Raw genomic sequence first — 18,121 nt, forward strand, 5'->3', positions numbered from 1 at the left:
GAAAAGGGTATCCATTAGGGGCATGCTACACACCTAGCAACAGAGGGCCATTATACCCCTCACAACAGCACCACCTTCTTAGTTTTTAACAATGACAGAGGGACTTCCTTTTTCAATAAATTCACTTACTAGTCTTCCAGTCATTTTTTAACCATATTAGGGCTCCATTGTCTCTCACACCCACACAACTTTATTAAAAGACCTCCGACAGAGTGACCCTTTGGAGGACCTCTAGGGCACTGCAGAGTGGACCTGAATAGCCCAGTGATGAAGCATGACATCCTTCGAGGTGTGTGAGGGCCTCAAGATTAGGACACACTTCCTTTCCCTTACTTTCTTTCTCTTCTGAACAGTGACTCGTTGGTTGTAAGATTCTCCTCGGGAGCACGAGTCACTGGACCTTTATGTAGCTCCCTGTGTCCCCCCTAATTTTGTACACCTAAGAAAATCTTCGCTATTGCTCCAAAGACAAATATATTGATTGGGGAATGTGGCAATGAAACCCTGACTAAAGATGCTGCAGTTAGTCGGCCATGATTACTGCTGCTTCAGTGGTTGTTTTTAAAGCAGAGGACTTTGCCGAGTGGGCTCTATGTTTATTTCACCTGCTTTATGAAGATTTTTTGTTTTTCAATAGCAAACTTCAAAATGTTTTTAAAAACTAAAACACAATAGCCCTAATGCTCAGGAAGCAGGAAGTTCTCTCCCTGCTTGTGGAGTCATTATTTGTTTTTTGCTTTTACACATGCATTGTTTATACACTCTGGGCAGTATGCATAATTTGTTTGACTTTTTTAATGCCTGTCACTCAAATGTCTGTGTTTCCCACACCTGCCTCATGATTTTATATAGTTTGGAGTACTGTCTGACACTTCTTTCTGGAGCACTCGCAGTTGGGTCTTAGAGGTGTAGGGCCTCATTTACAAAAAAATAACAAAGAGTGGTGCTGCAAGCTATTTTGCTGTGCTGAGCTGCGTCATTTTAAATGCACAGAGATGTGTCATATTAACAACAATATGATGCATCCAAGTGCATACCTCTGGGCTGCCACACAATTGGCTGCCATGCACCAGCGCCGGCTACCTTGTGTCATGTTGCAAGGGTCCCTGTGTTATGGGGATGATTGTTTTTGTGCGAGAAGGTACACCTTCCTGCGCAAAAACAATCATTGATGGTATTTTCCTCTATCTATGTGTGCTGCAAAATTCAGCACACATAGAAAGAGGAAACAACAAGGAGAAATAAAAGTATTTTCCTTGTTGCGCCACTCCTACGCCTCCCCTGAGGCATAGGATTCAGACGCATTCCCAGCTTTACAAAACTTTGTAAATCGGGGAATGAGTCAGGTTCCATGGATGTAGCGTGTGAACACCCACAGCAACACCCATGGAATGCCCCTTTCACGTAGAGTAATGCATGAAAGGGGCCCTTATTTACAAGGCCAGGAAAATTCAAACAGGGCCTTTTAAATATGGGCAGAAGCACTTCGCTGCTGGTGCGTCAAAAAAAGTGAAGCACCGACGGCGCAACGGGCTTGTAAATGAGACCCGTAGTTTAGATGTATTTATTACTGTGAGAAATGCATTTTCAGAATTTCTTTGAATCCCAATTAAATTTCTACTATGTGGCTGTTGGCCATATTTGCATGGAACATCCTTGACCAATCATGTGATAGATCCCTTGAAGTTCTGACTGAAGTAATGTAAGTTAAATAACCCATGCCCAAAGTCCACTGATGAATGAGTAGTTTACACTAGTGCTTCTCAAACTTGTTAGAGCCAGGACCCAATTTTTAGAATGACAAATTTCACGACCTACCGACCTTTAATGGACATGAGGCTGGAGATTTTAAATGTAACTAAAACATTGTTTGGTAATGCAGTGATTTACGGACAGCAGGTTTCCTGTTGAAATGTCCACTACATTTAAACAGACATACAGTCTTATTGATAAGCAATATTGCACACATGATAATCTGTGGAAATCAGGTTTCACTGAATATTTATCATTTGCGCGCCACCAAATAAAGGGCTTTAATTTGTTCTAATCCTATTAAAATGTTCGTTTCCATCACCCTTCAGAATTACAAAAAAGTGTTACAATTTTGCTTTCCTAACCTCTGAATGTGTACAGTTCAGGTTTTTCAGGTATTTACATTTTGTGTGTCAGAAAGTGACATTCTACAGGCTTTCCTTTCACTCTCCCTGTACCCCATCAAGATTGTCACATATTTCACTTTACTTTTTTCTCTGACTGCAAAGTGAGAGAAGCTTGTAAATTCCTATGTTATGAAAAACAAGCAGCAACTTGTCAGAAGGCATGGCATGACATTTGAACTCTGTCTTTGAAGCGCAGCAAATGTGAAAATATAAACACTGAGGGCCTTATTTATGAGGCCTTGTGTCACTTTTACGCCGCCTGTGCGTCACTTTTGTGATGCTCGGCGACATAAAATATTTGCCATGTTGTGCCCTATTTACAAAATGGTGCATCTAGGCAGATGCATCACTGCTTAAACCTCTGCGCCACATTATACCTGTCAGCTATAATATATGCACGGTGGGTGTTCCCCCCAAAAAAGCCTCGTAGAAGTGGTGCATTGAAATCTATGAGATTTTAGTGCGCCACTTCTAGGATGCCATTGCATAAATATCTTACGCCTGCCCCACAGCAGGCGAAAAACTGGCACAGGCCGTTTCACATGGGGCTTGCCCCATGTGAAAGGACACATGGCTAGAGTGGTGTCTGTTTTCTGACACACCCCAGCAATGCATTAATTTTGCAGCTACATATACGTTAGAAATACTGACGTATCTGTAACTGCTTACAACATGATGCGTCAAACAGAAAATATGACGCATCCATCATGTTGCAAGGAGGGCGCACTTCTCCTACATAAGTTCCTGAATTTAAAAGCTTCTTTATATTTTGCCTGGGCTTTTGCGATCCACCAAAAATCGTCTGGCCACACAGGAAAGGATTGCGACCCACAAGTTTGGGTAAAATTGGTTTACAGCACCAAGAGTCGGCAACATCACGAATAGGCAGCCTAGACCCAAGTCAGATTTTCAGACTATCTATGAATATTTAAGAGAGTTCTATATATATAGTCATTATATATAAATGTATGTTATGTGGCTATCATAAAAATGTGTCATGGATTCTGGACCTACGTTGGAATAGTCATTTATTGCTTTCATGTAATACCAGTTTCACACTGTGCTTATGAGCCATACACAATGCATGCATGTGTTATGACATTTTCTTCTCACAAGTTAGACTTACTCTTGGATAATGTTGTTTTGTTGACTCAAGCCTGGATTTTATGTCATCTGAATGATGATCCTAGAAATGAACAATCAAAGGGGTTTTGTTCAGACATCTTGTAGTGCCCACAAAGTATTGTGAAGTTTTTGCCTATTCGTTTACCAATAAATATGTTGTTGTTGCAGATGCCTATTATCCACAGAGAGCTGAAAAACAGTCGTTTCACTACAATACCATGGACAAGTGGATTCCAATGTGATGACACCAGAGGAACAAACCACCATCTTAAAGAAAGAGAATAAAAATGAATCCAAGGAAAGTTACCAAAGATTGCCTAGTTATTACTGCAGAACAAAACCTGCTGTCATTTAAAGTCACAGCAGATTCAAGCGAAGCAATCAACTGGTCAAACTGGAAATCCTTTCTTGAGGCAGTAGTTTCATCAATGGAGAGAAATGAACCAATGTGTAATTGTAAATGTCGTCCCTATTTTAAAGCAATTCTAAACAACCCAGTGTTTCTCAGGGACAGGCTAAACTGCTTATGCCTAATTTCCTCTCCTTTCCTCCCTCCAGTGCTGCCGGGAATTTGTACGACCTGTAGTCCTGCCAGATTCCAAAGGGATGACTCCCAGTGGCACTTTCAGCTGCAGATGTACCTTTACGCTTTGTAGATATTCACAGAAGGACTCCTAACAGGCGTAATTAGTTGTACTACTGTGTAATGCAGGTGTGTGGAATTGCGTAGTAGTAAATATCATACAAGGAATGAGACGTAGGCCGAGCAAGATGTGGTTTGTTTTGTAAATCTATGACCTCAATCAAACATTTGCATTTGTTTGTATTAACAAACTCCAGTCCAAAGATTTCCAACCCTGAAATCAAAGGAACTACTACAGCAAAGGGACCTGGAGAAGATGTATGGAAGGGCTTACTCCCCAGGGAAAATGTTTTTCACGTGGAGGGAAAAAAAAGAAAAGAAAATAATTTGCATTTGTGCCTAGGGCGTCATTTTTCCAGCACCTAATTTTCCAGCATATTCATTTATGTATTGGAAAAATGGGAGCCTGCATAACATGCCAAATGGCATTCTCAGTAGTACACATCTGGCACACCTGGAGCAGCTTTCCATGCATAACAGTGTAACAGTGGGCATGTTTGTAAACTGTGAAAACAATTAGAAAGCACGGCTGCAGAAATTTGCCCTGGGCATACAGAAACAATTGCATGTCCGTATATTGTTTCCAGTTTGATGCTTCATAATGCTACCCAGAGGACTTCTGAAGTATTAGGATTTTGAACATTTGAACAGAATGGTTCAAAGTCAGTACCTCCTCATCTCCGTCCTCGTTCCATTCCTTACACTTAGAACAATAACTGTACTCCACAGTTTAACACTCCCTTATTCAAGCTCAAACATCGCTTGCCATGATCCTGGCTTAGGCCAACCTGTCAAGGCTTCCTCTTTCTTCCTCACATCATGGTTTTAGTTTGTGTTCAGCTATTACTTTCACTTTCCCATCGAAAGAAAGGTTGTTGCTGTAGTGCAGTTTAAGACTGCAGTAACGAAGTAGGTGGCACACGGGCCATCTCATGTATTTTTACGGTGCGTCAACCCATATAATTATTTGGTTGGTTTTATTCGGGTTCCAAGGGCTGTGTGGTTTGGGGCAAGATGTCCTACTTCGATGTGTGTGAATTAATTGCATACAAAAACTGAGAAACCACATTGGAGGAAACCAATTCATGGAAAACCAATTTTAACGAAAGACGATTTGAAAGAAATACAAAAAGGAAAGATTTTATTAGAAAGATAAATGTAAGGAAAACTACAAAATTACATTCAACTTTGATGGAGTTTATGTCTACTGTGAGGCTTGTGGGTTCAGGAATAGGTAATGTTTAGGGAGATGAGGGGTTTTTAGGGGGGACAGGAATAATTGGAGTTCGGGCATAAAAAGGGATTTTTAGAGTACAGATATGGGTGGAGAGGTGGGGTGTTGAGGGTTTTTTACAGTTCACGGATAAGTGGTGTTGAGGTGTGTGAGCTGCTTTTAGGTTTCAGGGATGGATGGACTGTAAGGGTGTTGAAGGGTTTTAGGGTTCATTGATGGGCAGATGTTAGGGCTGGTGAGGGATTTTAATGTTCAATTATTGGTAGCGACTGTGGTGGTGAAGAGTTTTTAGGATTCAGGACGGGGTGGAGTTTAGATGTAGAAATGATGAGTGGAGTTTAGCTGGAGAAATGAGTTTTTAGGGTTCAGGGAAGAGTAGTTTAGGGTGATGAGTTCTTATGGGTCATGGATGGCTGGTGTTTAATGGTGGTGAGGGTTCTTTAGGGTTCCGGGATGAGTGGAGTTTGGGTGTGCTGAGTTTTTAAAGGGGTATGGGGTGGGTGGGGTTTTGACATAGAAAGGGGGGTTTAGGGTTCAGGACTGGATGGAGTTAGGGAAAGAGAGTGATTTTGTGGTTCAGGGATGTTAGATTTTGGCTAGAAAGGGGTTTTAGGCTTCAGGGATGAGTGTAGTTTAGCTGTGGTGAGAGGTTTTAGAGGGCAGAGATTGATGTGTTTAGGGGTTGTGGTGAGGGCTCAGTGATGGATGATTAAGGGTGGTGATGGGGGTCAGTGAATTGAAGGCATCCGAAGTAATTGTTTGACAATATAAAAGATATACAAATGAAAAAATGTCTCCATTAAGTAAAGCACTGAAATAAATATCTCCGACAAAACTGTTTCTGAAAGTATGACCTGCCACAATTGGATTACAAATAAGTATTCAAAAGGCAATTTTGACCAAAAATACATTCTATGAATTGGTTTTTACAAAAAGGTAAATGCCATTCTTTCTGAAAATTTCCATTAAACAGTTAAGATGAAAAAGTTTCTCAGTAATGGTCTTCCATGAAATCTATTTTTGATGAAATCACATACAACCATCTGACTTACTTCATGTGTAAATCTCAAACTGAATTAGGAAAGTAGAGTACATTTTATTTTAAAAAAGATACCAGAATGACATAAATCTAATATGGGGGGTTTTAAGTCAAAATACTGCCAAAAACACTAAGCACCAATGATAGTCTATGGAAGTGGTAGACCGTGACCTAGATGCAATTTAGGACAAACCACAATGGAGCACAGGTCAGATACACTAAACGGATTTGTCCTGGTGAAATGTTTTACCTTCTGACTTAGGGGCTGATTTATGGTTTGGCGGATGGAGTAAAGGAAAATAGGGTGGTGGAGGACTTTATGTCTAACAACCTTCCTTTACTCTACTTGCCACATTTAGAGATGTCCTCTGGCCCATTGACATCTTGGTGGTTTCTGTCAACGAAGAAAAAATTTCAAAAACGGTTCCGTCAGCATAACTGGCAGCTTTCAAACTTTTCTAAAGTTTTTTTTTTCAAAAACAAACTCACAAAGGGGGAGTTTGTTTTTAAAAAATTAAAAAACGAATCTAATGACCCCCACGCCATAGGAGTTTTCTCATGGTGTAGGGGTCATTTTTCTTTTTTTACTGTCCCTCACCACCAGGATATGAGGTGAGAGACATTAAAAAGGCCATTCGATTGCCCACTCTAAGTACACAGACAGTCAGATGGCTTATTGCCGACGGCCCATATCCCCCTCTCTCTTGGACTGGCTGAGGAAGGCGTATGCCAACATAGACAATTTTACTCCATCAGCATTATCCTGGTGGTTTGTCCACTTCTAAATTGGGAAGTCTGGCAGAGAGCTTGTTAGAGAACGTATTCAGTCACCTTGCGACAGAGTACCTCCACCAAATTTTGAATCAGCTACTTCATCTTTTTTTATAGAGCTTAAAAACTTTCAGAGCGACAAGCCTAAAGTTATCTACAATGAAGTTGCATTGAAATTGGACACTGATCAGAGGTCCCGCTGATGCTCTGGAGGTCCTAGAAGTCGAAACCTTTTCTAACTCACAAATTTTCATTGTTTCTGGAGCAGCTTCTCTGTCTCAACTCTAAGGCTCCCAGGATCTCAGGACAGCACGTAGGGGGTGGGCATCACTCCTGCAGAAGCCACTAGCAGGGTCTATTCCAGGACCAGATGGTAGTGGTAACCTGGTTACTTCTGGAAAAGTGAGCACAGCCACACAAGTGGTCAGCTAAATGACCCTTAGTGCCCACTGCTTTGTCATGGGTACACAAGGGATTAGGCCCAGTACTTCAGGGCCCCTCTGAGGATAGAACAGGCTGGGTCAAGTCCTCTTCTGTTCTTCCACGGGTACAGAAAATGTTCTGAGGAAGGTTTGTTCCTTGGGGTTCTGCATTTATGGTTTACATTTGCCAGTGAGAGGGAGTGACTCTTGGCACCTCCCTAAGCAATTAGGTAAACGTTCCAAGGGGTGACCCTAACCACTTTTTCAACAGTTCCTGTTTGCCCTACAGAAAACATTCCCACAGGGCACCTTGCTCCTAAAATTCAAAATGGAGGAACTCTTCCTCCATTGTGCAGAGCCCTTGTACCCACCTAGCCTAGAAGTATTGTCAGAGAAAAGTGTCCACTTCAAACTGGTTCTTGTGATGGCATTCCTCCCACTATGTTCAGAGCCAGCCTGGATAGTGTGGGCCTGGGGAACAAAGGCTTTTCCCCTCAAGGTCTCTCCTTCCCTTTCAAGTTAATGATGTTCCTGGAACCTTCCAAGTTGTCCTTAATGAGCTGATATGGATCACATGCCCCACATTTTCAGTCTATCCTGTCACCAGGCCTAAGCCATTGTCCTGTTCTGGGAGCAATTTTCCTATCTGATTAAGGCCAGATACTGGCTGGGCGGCTGTTGGCAAACTAATGCTAATTATTTAAAAGATGGGTTTCCTGCTTGTCCAAAAAGGTTATTTTCACACATATGACAGCAAGTTGTTAGGCTGCCTCAGTATGCTATGCACAGTATAGTAGTCCTGACACCATGTTTTAAGGCCCATTCTGGGAACAGATAGCATTTAACTTCCAGGCCTTGATGCATTTTCTACACCATATATTTGGGATTTGTCGGAAAGTTAAATATGCTGATCTAGGATTAGCCATTTAACCATGAATAAAGGTGGAGCATGTGCTCTTTACTCCTGTTTACCAGGGATAAAGGGAACGGAGTTATAATGAACTGAACTGATAGGCCAAAGGTTGGGGGTAATTCACCCCAAAGAAGGTTATTTCCTACATTACCCCTGATGAGTCCCTGAAGCGCTTTATGCTGGGCAGCACACTGCTCCGAAACCCAAGGTAAATTGCTAATCTAGTGATTATTGGTTATTGGTAGTTATTGAGGTTAGTCTTGTGATCTCAAAACACATTTTCTCTGTTTCTTTATTGTTTATATTAATAGGAGTTTGGTATGATCATTAGTAGGGTTGAGGGTATGTGTGTGAATGCAGATGGTGGGATAAATAGATAAGATAGAGATTGGGTATTGCTTGTGGTCCTTTCTAGACGCATCGTCCTCCTACTTTGATCCCCCATGATGTAAACTTATAAATGTCGGTTATCTATGTATGCTCCACTGGCTCTATATTCCACCCCGTGTGCTCCAATGAATGTATATTCTACCTTTGTATGCACTGTGGTTAATGTTCCCGCTGACTGCTTTGCTTTGACGCACCGGATACACTTGTCCTTACCTTTCTTTGATTTTGTGTAGACGTCACTTATTACCATGGTTGTATCAATCTATGTAATGGAAGATTTATTGTATTGTCTTTTCTTTCTTTTTTCCTAAATTTTCAATAAAAATGATTTGAATTAAAAAAGAGATTGGGTATTGCTAGAATGTAGGCATCACTTTAAAAGGAAGAGATGATTTTTTGAAATGCTGAATTGAAATTAGGGCAATTTGCAGAAATACAGTAATAAAGATTATTGCAAACATGCATTTGATTTAGAATAGGCTGTGTTCAGAGAGAGGGAGCATGCTGAGGTTGGAAAGTAAGGAGAAGGTAATTCAAAAGAAAGAGAGAGGGTACAATCTGAAGTTTAGATCAAGGTACGTTTTTCATGTAAGGTTTTGGTAATACCAAGGAGGCTTTTTGGGATGGCACTCAACCTGAGGTTTCAAAACTATGGAAAGAACCAACATTATTTGCATGTGATATAGTGCTATATTTGGTACTTTGATAGGCCTTAGCATCAGACAAACATTCTATGTGCTGCTAAACTACTGCTATACCACCACTTCAGCAAGGAAAGCTGATCAGCTCAGCAGTTGGAAGTGTAAATTAAGAGCTATCCCGCATATATATGGGAAAATATTGATAGCTTAAGGCTGCACTCGGATGAAGCAATTGCCTCCTTATCACAGCAACATATGAGAATATATGGGATAAATAAGGCAATCACTGAAAAGGAGATTCTGCAAATGGTGGAGAGTATATTTTCTGATGTTCAGCCCTCAGTTTGACTCACAGTATGAATTAGAAGAACACGGTGGGATCACTGGATGCTCCTGGTTTATCATGACACAGAATGCGGGTGAGGACGGCTTCCCAAGCGTATTGGCTGTATACTTTCATGTGGCTGGAGATCCAGGCACTGAAGTGGTCAGCTTCAAGGATGGGCCTCCCTATAGAAATTCCTTGTTATCAAGGGCTGATGATTAGTTCTTCACAAACACCAGTATTTAGTCAATGGTAGAATTGAGGGTGGACTGCAGTTTATGTTGTTGAAGGCCAGGAAGCTTCAAGACAAGACTATCCCTTTTTCTCTCCCTAATTGCTGCTTCAGGAAAGCTGCTGATTGCCACATGGAGACATTTCACACCTCATGGTTCTTGTGTTGTGGGTGGCCTTGCCGGCTGTGAGAAGCATCACTATACACAAAACAGACTGAGTCTAGAGACCAGTCTCAGGAGGGCAAATGAAAATAAACCATCACAGTATAAGAATTGGCTTGGTAGTTTGGTCTGCCCTGTTCCCATGATGCACTGGGCCAGGGTCAGACTAATTTGCATATATCCAAGTTCTGAGCTGGGATGGTGCAGTGAGCTAAAAAACGGTGATGGATCAAGCCCTGATCTTTGGACTGGGTAAGAGTGGTTTGCTTAATTCAGACACTCTGTTCATCACCACCCCCTTTTCTGAATCATACCAGTTCTACAGCACGGGAAAGAGGAAGCACTGTACGTGGTGCCATTTGTAGACTGTGGCCTGACATTACCCTTAAATGTAGCTCTATTGCAGAAATGGAAATGTATGTATGCAATTCTGGTAGTGAATACACATTCTCCCTTACTATTTCAAGTTCCCATGTGGCTTTCAGAGGGTTGTTGATGATTGTCTGCCTGCTTAGGTAGGCTACTTTAACCCCATAAAAGCTTCCGCAAAAGCAGTGGGATGACTTCAGTGAAACTGTCGGCTCTCATTTTGCCAAAAAAAGCAGCAGTCTGCTTCCTAAAATGAATACACAAATGGGCCAGAAAAAGAAGGTGTTCTTGCTCTCGTTTAATTTCTAGCTATTTTTCCATGTTTACAGAAAAAGGAAAAAAGGTGGGAAGAAATAGATGCAAATTTTCACTGTCTGACATTACACTGGGCACGCTGGGCTGGGGTGTTTAGGGTGTATTTGTAGAAAGTGCAGATTGAAGACGGTGCTTTTATTCTCCTGACAAGATGGAGTAGGGCACACATAGGCATCATCATACTTCCTCTCCTCCTTATTCAGCTACGAAAAGAAAGGGTGAAGAAAAGGGCCATGGATACAGGGAAAGATGCTCTTCCCAGAATTATCATAGAGACAAATTCAGGCACTGGAGAAGTCATGTTCTAATGCTTGTAACTTTCATCAAGCCTATAGTCTTCCTCCTCTACCTTCACCTATATCCTCATGTGATTCTCATTGGTCAGTATCATCTCCTTCTTGGAGTTCTTCATTGTCTTCTCCTGATTTTAATGAAGATAAGGTGGCTGCCAGAGGGTAATCTGAAGAGAAGAAAGACTTACATACTATTTATTATTCAATCTTCATCGGCTACAGAATAAAGAGCAACCAGGACCAAGTAGAAATGGTTCTGCCATTCTCACACACCAGATACTCCTAAAGTACTGAGGATGCTATAGTGTCTGACCCAGTTAATAAAGGCAAAACCTGCGCTTAAAAGGACATGTGCATGACAACGATGGTGGAAATATGTGCGGTGTATGGCTCACAATCACTAGTTAAAGATTTTTAAACTTTGTGTTCAAAAATTGGGGCATTGCATGCAAAATTGCAGTGTTGCATTGTGCAGATGAGGGAAAATTGTACAGCTTCTCATCAGAGGTGCTCATTCAAAAATTGTTGATTCAGCACAATGCTAAGTGTTGTGCTACATTGCAAGAATGAGGAAGCAGTGTCTTGCATGGAACTGGTACTCACAGAACATGCCAAAGTACAAATTCTTATGCGATGAATGGTGTCCTAGGGTAATACATATAAAATGTATACTGTTAGAATTCCCAAGATCCCTGGTTGGCTGAGGTAGGTTCTGCAGGCCAAGCAGGCCCTTGTCAGGGACCCATGAGCCCCAAAGTTAGGGAAAAGACAGGTCGCATCCAGAGATAGCCCCCGCTCCACCCCCTTGGTAGCTTGGCACGAGCAGCCAGGCTTATCTTCAAGGCTTAATGTGTAAAGTATATGCAATTACGCTCACAGCGATCCAATGATGACACCACAAATAGACTCCACACAAGTTTCATAGAAAACAAGTGTATGTTTATAAAACCATATATGATGCGAACACACAATACTAAACCAACATATGTGTTGGGGTAATGTTCCCCCCGGCACGAGCCGACTGGACTACGGAAACACCCTCTACGCAGGTACTACCGCAAAACTCCAGAAGAAACTCCAACGAATCCAAAACGCCTCAGCCAGGCTCATATTAGACATCCCACGCAACGAACACATCTCTGGTCACCTTAAAGACCTCCACTGGCTACCCGTCAATAAGAGGATCACTTTCCGACTGCTTACCCACGCACACAAATCACTCTACGACATCGGACCAGAATGCCTCAACTCACGACTGTCCTTTTACACCCCCTCCCGCCAACTACGTTCTTCCAGCCAAGCCCTCGCCACTGTACCTCGCATCAACAAGACCACCATGGGAGGCAGATCCTTTTCATACCTGGCTGCTAAAACATGGAACTCACTCCCCGCTTACCTTCGCCTTACCCAGAACCACCTAGCATTCAGAAAGCAACTTAAAACATGGATATTTGACAAGTAATCCTCCTCCCCTTCCTAAGCGCCTTGAAACCCTCTGGGTATGTAGTGCGCTATATAAATTCTATGACTTGACTTGACTTGACTATTTACTCCTAATGTCGTAATATGCAGTTCGATATGAAACAGTCAGGTACTTCACAACATAAGAATAATGCAGATCGTAATACGGTTATCTGGCGATTTGTACTGTCACTGTAATGCAATACATAAAGAAACAACGCGGTAAAGTGTTATGCCCCTGTAATGCAATGCGTACGGTCCCCCTTTAGGTACTCTGGTTGGAAAAAGCAATGCAATGTGTAATACAGTTATCAGGCAATTTGTTATGCAAAACTAATGCAATGTGGAACACATATATCCAGCAGTTCAGTATGCAATACTAATGCAATGTGTAATACGACAATCCGGCAGATTGTGGTGCAGGATTCAGACAAGGCGTAACACATCTATCAGGCAGTTTGTTATGCAAACCTAGTGCAATGCGTAACACACCTATCAGGCAGTTTGTTAGGTAAGCTAATACAATTTGCAATACGACAAAACAGGCAGTCCGTTGTGCAGAAGTAAAACAATGTGTTTTACAATCATCAGATACTCCGCTACGCAGAAGTTAGGCAATACGTAAGTTACTCCAGCACCGTTCACGGTGCCTCCGGTGGTCTCTTCCGCCCTCATGCTGGCTTATGGTTAGTCTCCGGCCAGAGTTGCGCCCCCACACAGGTAAGATAGAACACAGTAACTTCAGCTTCGCACTCAGGCCCCGGTGCTGCCACTCGCTTGGCACACAGCCTCAATCCTAGCCGAAGCCGAGGCTCGCACTGCAGAACACAGAGAGAGGCCAAGAGCGTCTCCCTCCTAGCCTGCGCTCCAGGAGTCGGCACGCATTACCTGGGGGGCGCAAACCCCATCTCCTCTCCTCGTCTGGCGACTTGGGCCTCTGATGCAATCTCTGACTTTCCGGGCAATGGGACGATCGCAGGCTGCACACTACACCAACACTCAGAGTCGCGAAGACTCACAGTAACTCCGGGTACACATTAACCAGACAACTCCTCACGAGGGTCTCAGGCTACGCATGACACACGCACTCAGCGAGCTGAGACACACTTGATCTGTTGTGCCCACGATCACAAGGCACAACTTGCACAGGTCTCAGGTGGTAGAAAGCACACGCACTCCGTGACGCTGAGATACACTTTCTCCTCTGTGCCCCCGATCACAGGGGCACCCCTTGCGCAGGTCCCAGGCAGTAGAAGGTACACGCACACAGCATCGCTTGAGACACACTTTATCTCCCGGTGCCCCCGATCACAGGGCACCTCCAGCAAGGGTCTCAGGCTGTGAACAGCACACGCACACACCATCGGTGAGGAACACTCGCTCTTCTGGTGTGCACAATCACGGCCCAATCTACATGAAAGTCTCAGGCTGCCCCCAAGCATACGCACACAGCATCGTTGAGATTAACTTGGCTCCTTGGCACACACGTTCACAGGACGATCCCCTTGAAGGAGTCAGGCTAGACAGAGCACATGCACACCGCGTCTCAGAGCCTCATTTGGAACTCCCGGTGCCCAAGATCACAATGCACAACTTGCGAAGGTCTCAGGCTATACAAAGCACACACACCCACTGCATATGAGGAAAAGTGTTCTTCTGATCGGCATCATTTGTACCGGGACTCCATTGTTTTTTCATTGCCATCTCGTGTCAAACACTTCCACACGACCCACCTGGTAGTTTCTGCTGATGCCTGGGAAAATTCTAACTGACCCGACAAAAACCGTCTTGCAGCCTGCATTTCTGCCCAGGAACTGTCGCACAGCCAACCCCCCTGTTCTTTGCAGTCCAGCAGAAAGCCATGAGACACTCACGCCCTGTGTAAATGATTTGTTTTCTATCTCCTGCTCCCAGCCTGGTAAACATCCTTAACACCGTGATCAGGTTATCTGGGCAATGGTCTGACTGCTGGACCTTGATCAGGGTGATTGAACAATGACCTGAAAGACCGGGCTTTGATCAACCTGAGTGAACAATGACCTGAAAGACCGAGCTTTGATCAAACTGAGTGAACAATGATTTGAGTACCAAGCCTTGACCAGGTCACCAACTACAAACATCGTCTGGATCTGGTTATCAACTGCAAACACTGCCCTGATTGAACAATGGACTAACAGGCAAAAGACTAGAATGAAAAAGTATAAAAGGCTTGTAAGCTGCGTAGTAAAGCAGCAGCCTCCTCTGTCTTGTTTCTAACGAGCTTGGGACTCTGTTCCATAGCCAGAGCTAATTGAATAAATCTGGGATCCTCCTGCAGACAAAGGCTCCTGTGTCTCCTTTTTCTACGTATGAAGGGTATGGAAGACTTGGGCGGTTCCCCCGCCGCCGAGACACAGTAAGTGGGTTATTCTGGTTCTTCGCATATCTGAGAGTCTTCTCTTGAAAATGTTGTGTTCTTGTGTTTCCAAACAGGGAGCCAGCTTACCTCAGACCCTTGGGGATAGTTACTTCAGGACACAGCACACAACAAAGTCCTTCAAGCAGGGGGACACAGCACAAAGCAATAGCCTTTCCTTGGTTAAAACAGCAAACTGCAGGCAAGCCCCAGACCGCACAGCAAGTGCAGTCCGATCCAGAAGTCTCAGTTGTTTCTTCCTTGGCAAAGACTCCTCTCGGTCCACGAAATAGCTCCAGTCTTGTTCACACTTAATCAAGCCATTCTCCAACGTTCAGGGGCTTCAGCTTGCATAGTTATACCCCTCAATCGCTGTGAAGTCTTTATGTTACAGGGGGCACTGACCCCCTACTCAAACCAGTTTTGGGTGCCTCCCTACCAGTGACACCTCCTTCCTTTGATTAGTGGGGTCTGTATTCTCAATTACTTACCAGGAGGTGGGACAATAGTTTTATAGCACCAGCCCATGCCTCTTCTCCTCTAGGCCTACCCCTCCCCTTACACACTCCAGATGAAGGTCATCCTATGCTATATAATAACAATAGGGGGGAGGTAGAGTATAGAGATAGGATTCTCACTCCACGGGCACTGTTACATAAACAAAAAGAATCCTATTCATAGTGGACAGGGAGAGTGTGGACCACAGAGGTGGGGGACACTCAGTGTTTTGTAAAATACCCCTCACACACCAACAGGCCCCTTGGTGTCATGCTTCATCATCGGGGTCTTCGCACCCCTCTAGCGGGATGCGGCGTGCTGCGACCTGCGACTACGCGGGAGCCCTGAAAGGGTAGACTATGTGTGGTGCGTGTGATGAAAGTGATAGGGTATTAATGGATGTGAGTGGTGAGGTATGGTGAAGGTTTAAAAAGTACCTGGCTCGTAGGTTTCAGGAAAAAAACTTTATTCACAACCTCGGGCTGGTACAGGTAAAAGAAGTGCAGTGTGAGGTTAGTTGTCGTAATTATAGACATTACCTCTTGTTGCGTGTTTATCTAGGTTCCTGATCGATACTGTGACCTTATGCCCCTATTCGGCTATAAATCCATTTATTCCCTATATTGGCATAACCGTTCAAGTGCGATATTCAGAAAGTCATCTCTGGCCTCACACGAACAGAGCCACATTCCAGAATAGTTCTCTGCCACTTCCTTTGCAACCAATTAGTGCAATGACAGAGCAGAAGTCACTATCTGATATTCCTAGATTAACACTCCGAGTTCTTCAACAAGATAAAAACTCAGCAAACCTGGAAATCCCCGCTTGCTGTGTTTTGATTAGTAATGGAACTCTAATGAGCAACTGATAGCTATCACTTCCTAGTGACATCTTTAATTGACGTCTTATGTCCAGCAAACTTGCGTCAAACCAGGCACCTGTCAGGTATAAATACTACCAACGTTGCCTTAAGCAATTGCTGGTGTCCCATTGCTGTTTTATGCTGTATGCAGTACGCTGATGCTGCTGCTGTCCCCTTGGTGGTGAAGCTACTGATACCATTATCGCTGCTCAAGCGCGAACGATGGTGTGGTGAGCTTAGGAGCTGAACAGCCGCCCCTCTGCGAAGAGCCCAGCAGATTCCAAGCTGCCCGCGGACGCTGTCCCCCCGCCTCCTCCTCGACGCGCTGAGAAGAGACGCTGCCTTTCTCGTGCAGAGAAATCCAGCTCCAGCGTTTCCGGTGTACCCTCGCGGGTGACTGGGATACCGAGTGCCTCCTGAAGGAGATACCAGACCTCCATCATTCTATTCAGAGGTATGGTGTTGACTAAACCCTTAGATGAGAATTCTTGAAGCAAACCTTGGCAAAACCAACTTAACTTAAAGCTACTTACTTACTCCCCTTCCACGTGTTAGGCTTAAGTCAGGCACAAGGGGGTAGGCTTAGTTAGAAGCACCAGTTGAGTATTTTAGCCTAATGTATATATGACTGTATATATGTTTTATTACTTTTAAACCATTGTATGGCTAAGAAACCATATCAATGCTTTTACAGTATTATTTCGCAATACTTATCTTACTGTACGTACTTTTTATAATAACAAGTCTTGCAATTGTGGCAATACATTTCTCTTGTATGAGAAGAAAGACTGTTCAATAAATGTTAACCCTTTATTGACAAACGCCCGTCTCTCTATTCTCTACATATCGTGAAAGTAAACTGCACTAACCTGACTGAGTGAAATACCTGTCTATTGTTTCACACGACCCTAGAGATTGACTCTTGATCTGAGGAGCAAAGTTGTCATGTTGCACGGTTGTTGGAAAGCTGAATCCCTTCTTGTCTGTGCCAGGGAAGCTGATCACTTCCCATGCAGAGAAGAAAGTTTCCAGTGACCTCTGAGCTAGTTGGTAACAAACCCAATTAAGTTTAGCATAGTCAGTGGAGGCCTGGAATATCCGCAGTTCCACGTCGATACTACTGTTTATGTTATTCCAATGCGCAGGGCCTAGTGGGAAACTAGGAACTACACTACATGGCGCCCAACGTTTGGTAAGGCGATAAACTAACGCAAGACGTTAGAGTAACTCAGTCGTGCATATTTCACACAGACCCCTTTCTCCCGTAAATACTCCAATAGACGTCTGGAGTGGGTGAAAGGTTAAAATCCGCCCGAACTCAGTAGGAAGAGATTCCTATGTAAAGCTCTGGTTTATTCAACGTTGAAGGATACAGTGTTCCAAAATATTGTGCACCTAATCTTTGTCTCCTTGGAGACCTACTCTGCAAACCTTGCATTTATACAATGCCAGGAGAAAACGGAACCACTGGGGCCGCAGCAGATGCGACTCAGCAGGGTCCCGACGACACAGTACCGGGTGCAATAATCATCCCGGCACATTTAAGAAAATCTATAACTTTAAAACGTATAGAAAACGGACTGACACCACAAGGTGGTACAGTAATTTTCGTGATAGAGGCTCACGAGTATCGGCAGACAGAGGTATTCTATTCATGGATAAACTTTCCAGCGGCAAACGCTACAACAAAAGAGTTTCACTATTACAAAATAGAGGAACCTCCGGAAGAGTACGCTCCTTTCGAGGAGATTGAAATTCCACTTAAATTTCAAGAGCACCTGCTCTGGTTTAATGGCGCCCTAAAACATAATGATCACATTACCAGGCTCGGTCCACTAGGTAGACCAGGAGCCACGTGGCCGGTTCTAGCC

At 43.6% G+C, this 18,121-nt stretch overlaps 1 protein-coding gene across 2 annotated transcripts in view; it reads left to right on the forward strand.

Annotated features, from left to right (window-relative positions):
* The window catches only part of STPG1 (sperm tail PG-rich repeat containing 1), a 356,391-nt gene extending 352,159 nt beyond the window's left edge, over positions 1–4,232 (forward strand). For both annotated transcript variants that reach the window (XM_086956418.1, XM_086956419.1), the window contains one exon: positions 3,453–4,232. In XM_086956418.1, coding sequence (XP_086812544.1) covers positions 3,453–3,526 — 74 coding nt within the window. In that variant the 3' untranslated portion in view covers positions 3,527–4,232. The remainder of the gene's footprint in view (positions 1–3,452) is intronic.
* Positions 4,233–18,121: the final 13,889 nt, after the last annotated feature.

Source organism: Lissotriton vulgaris, chromosome 2_1, assembly GCF_964263255.1.
Source record: "Lissotriton vulgaris chromosome 2_1, aLisVul1.2, whole genome shotgun sequence".
Classification (NCBI taxonomy): domain Eukaryota; kingdom Metazoa; phylum Chordata; class Amphibia; order Caudata; family Salamandridae; genus Lissotriton; species Lissotriton vulgaris.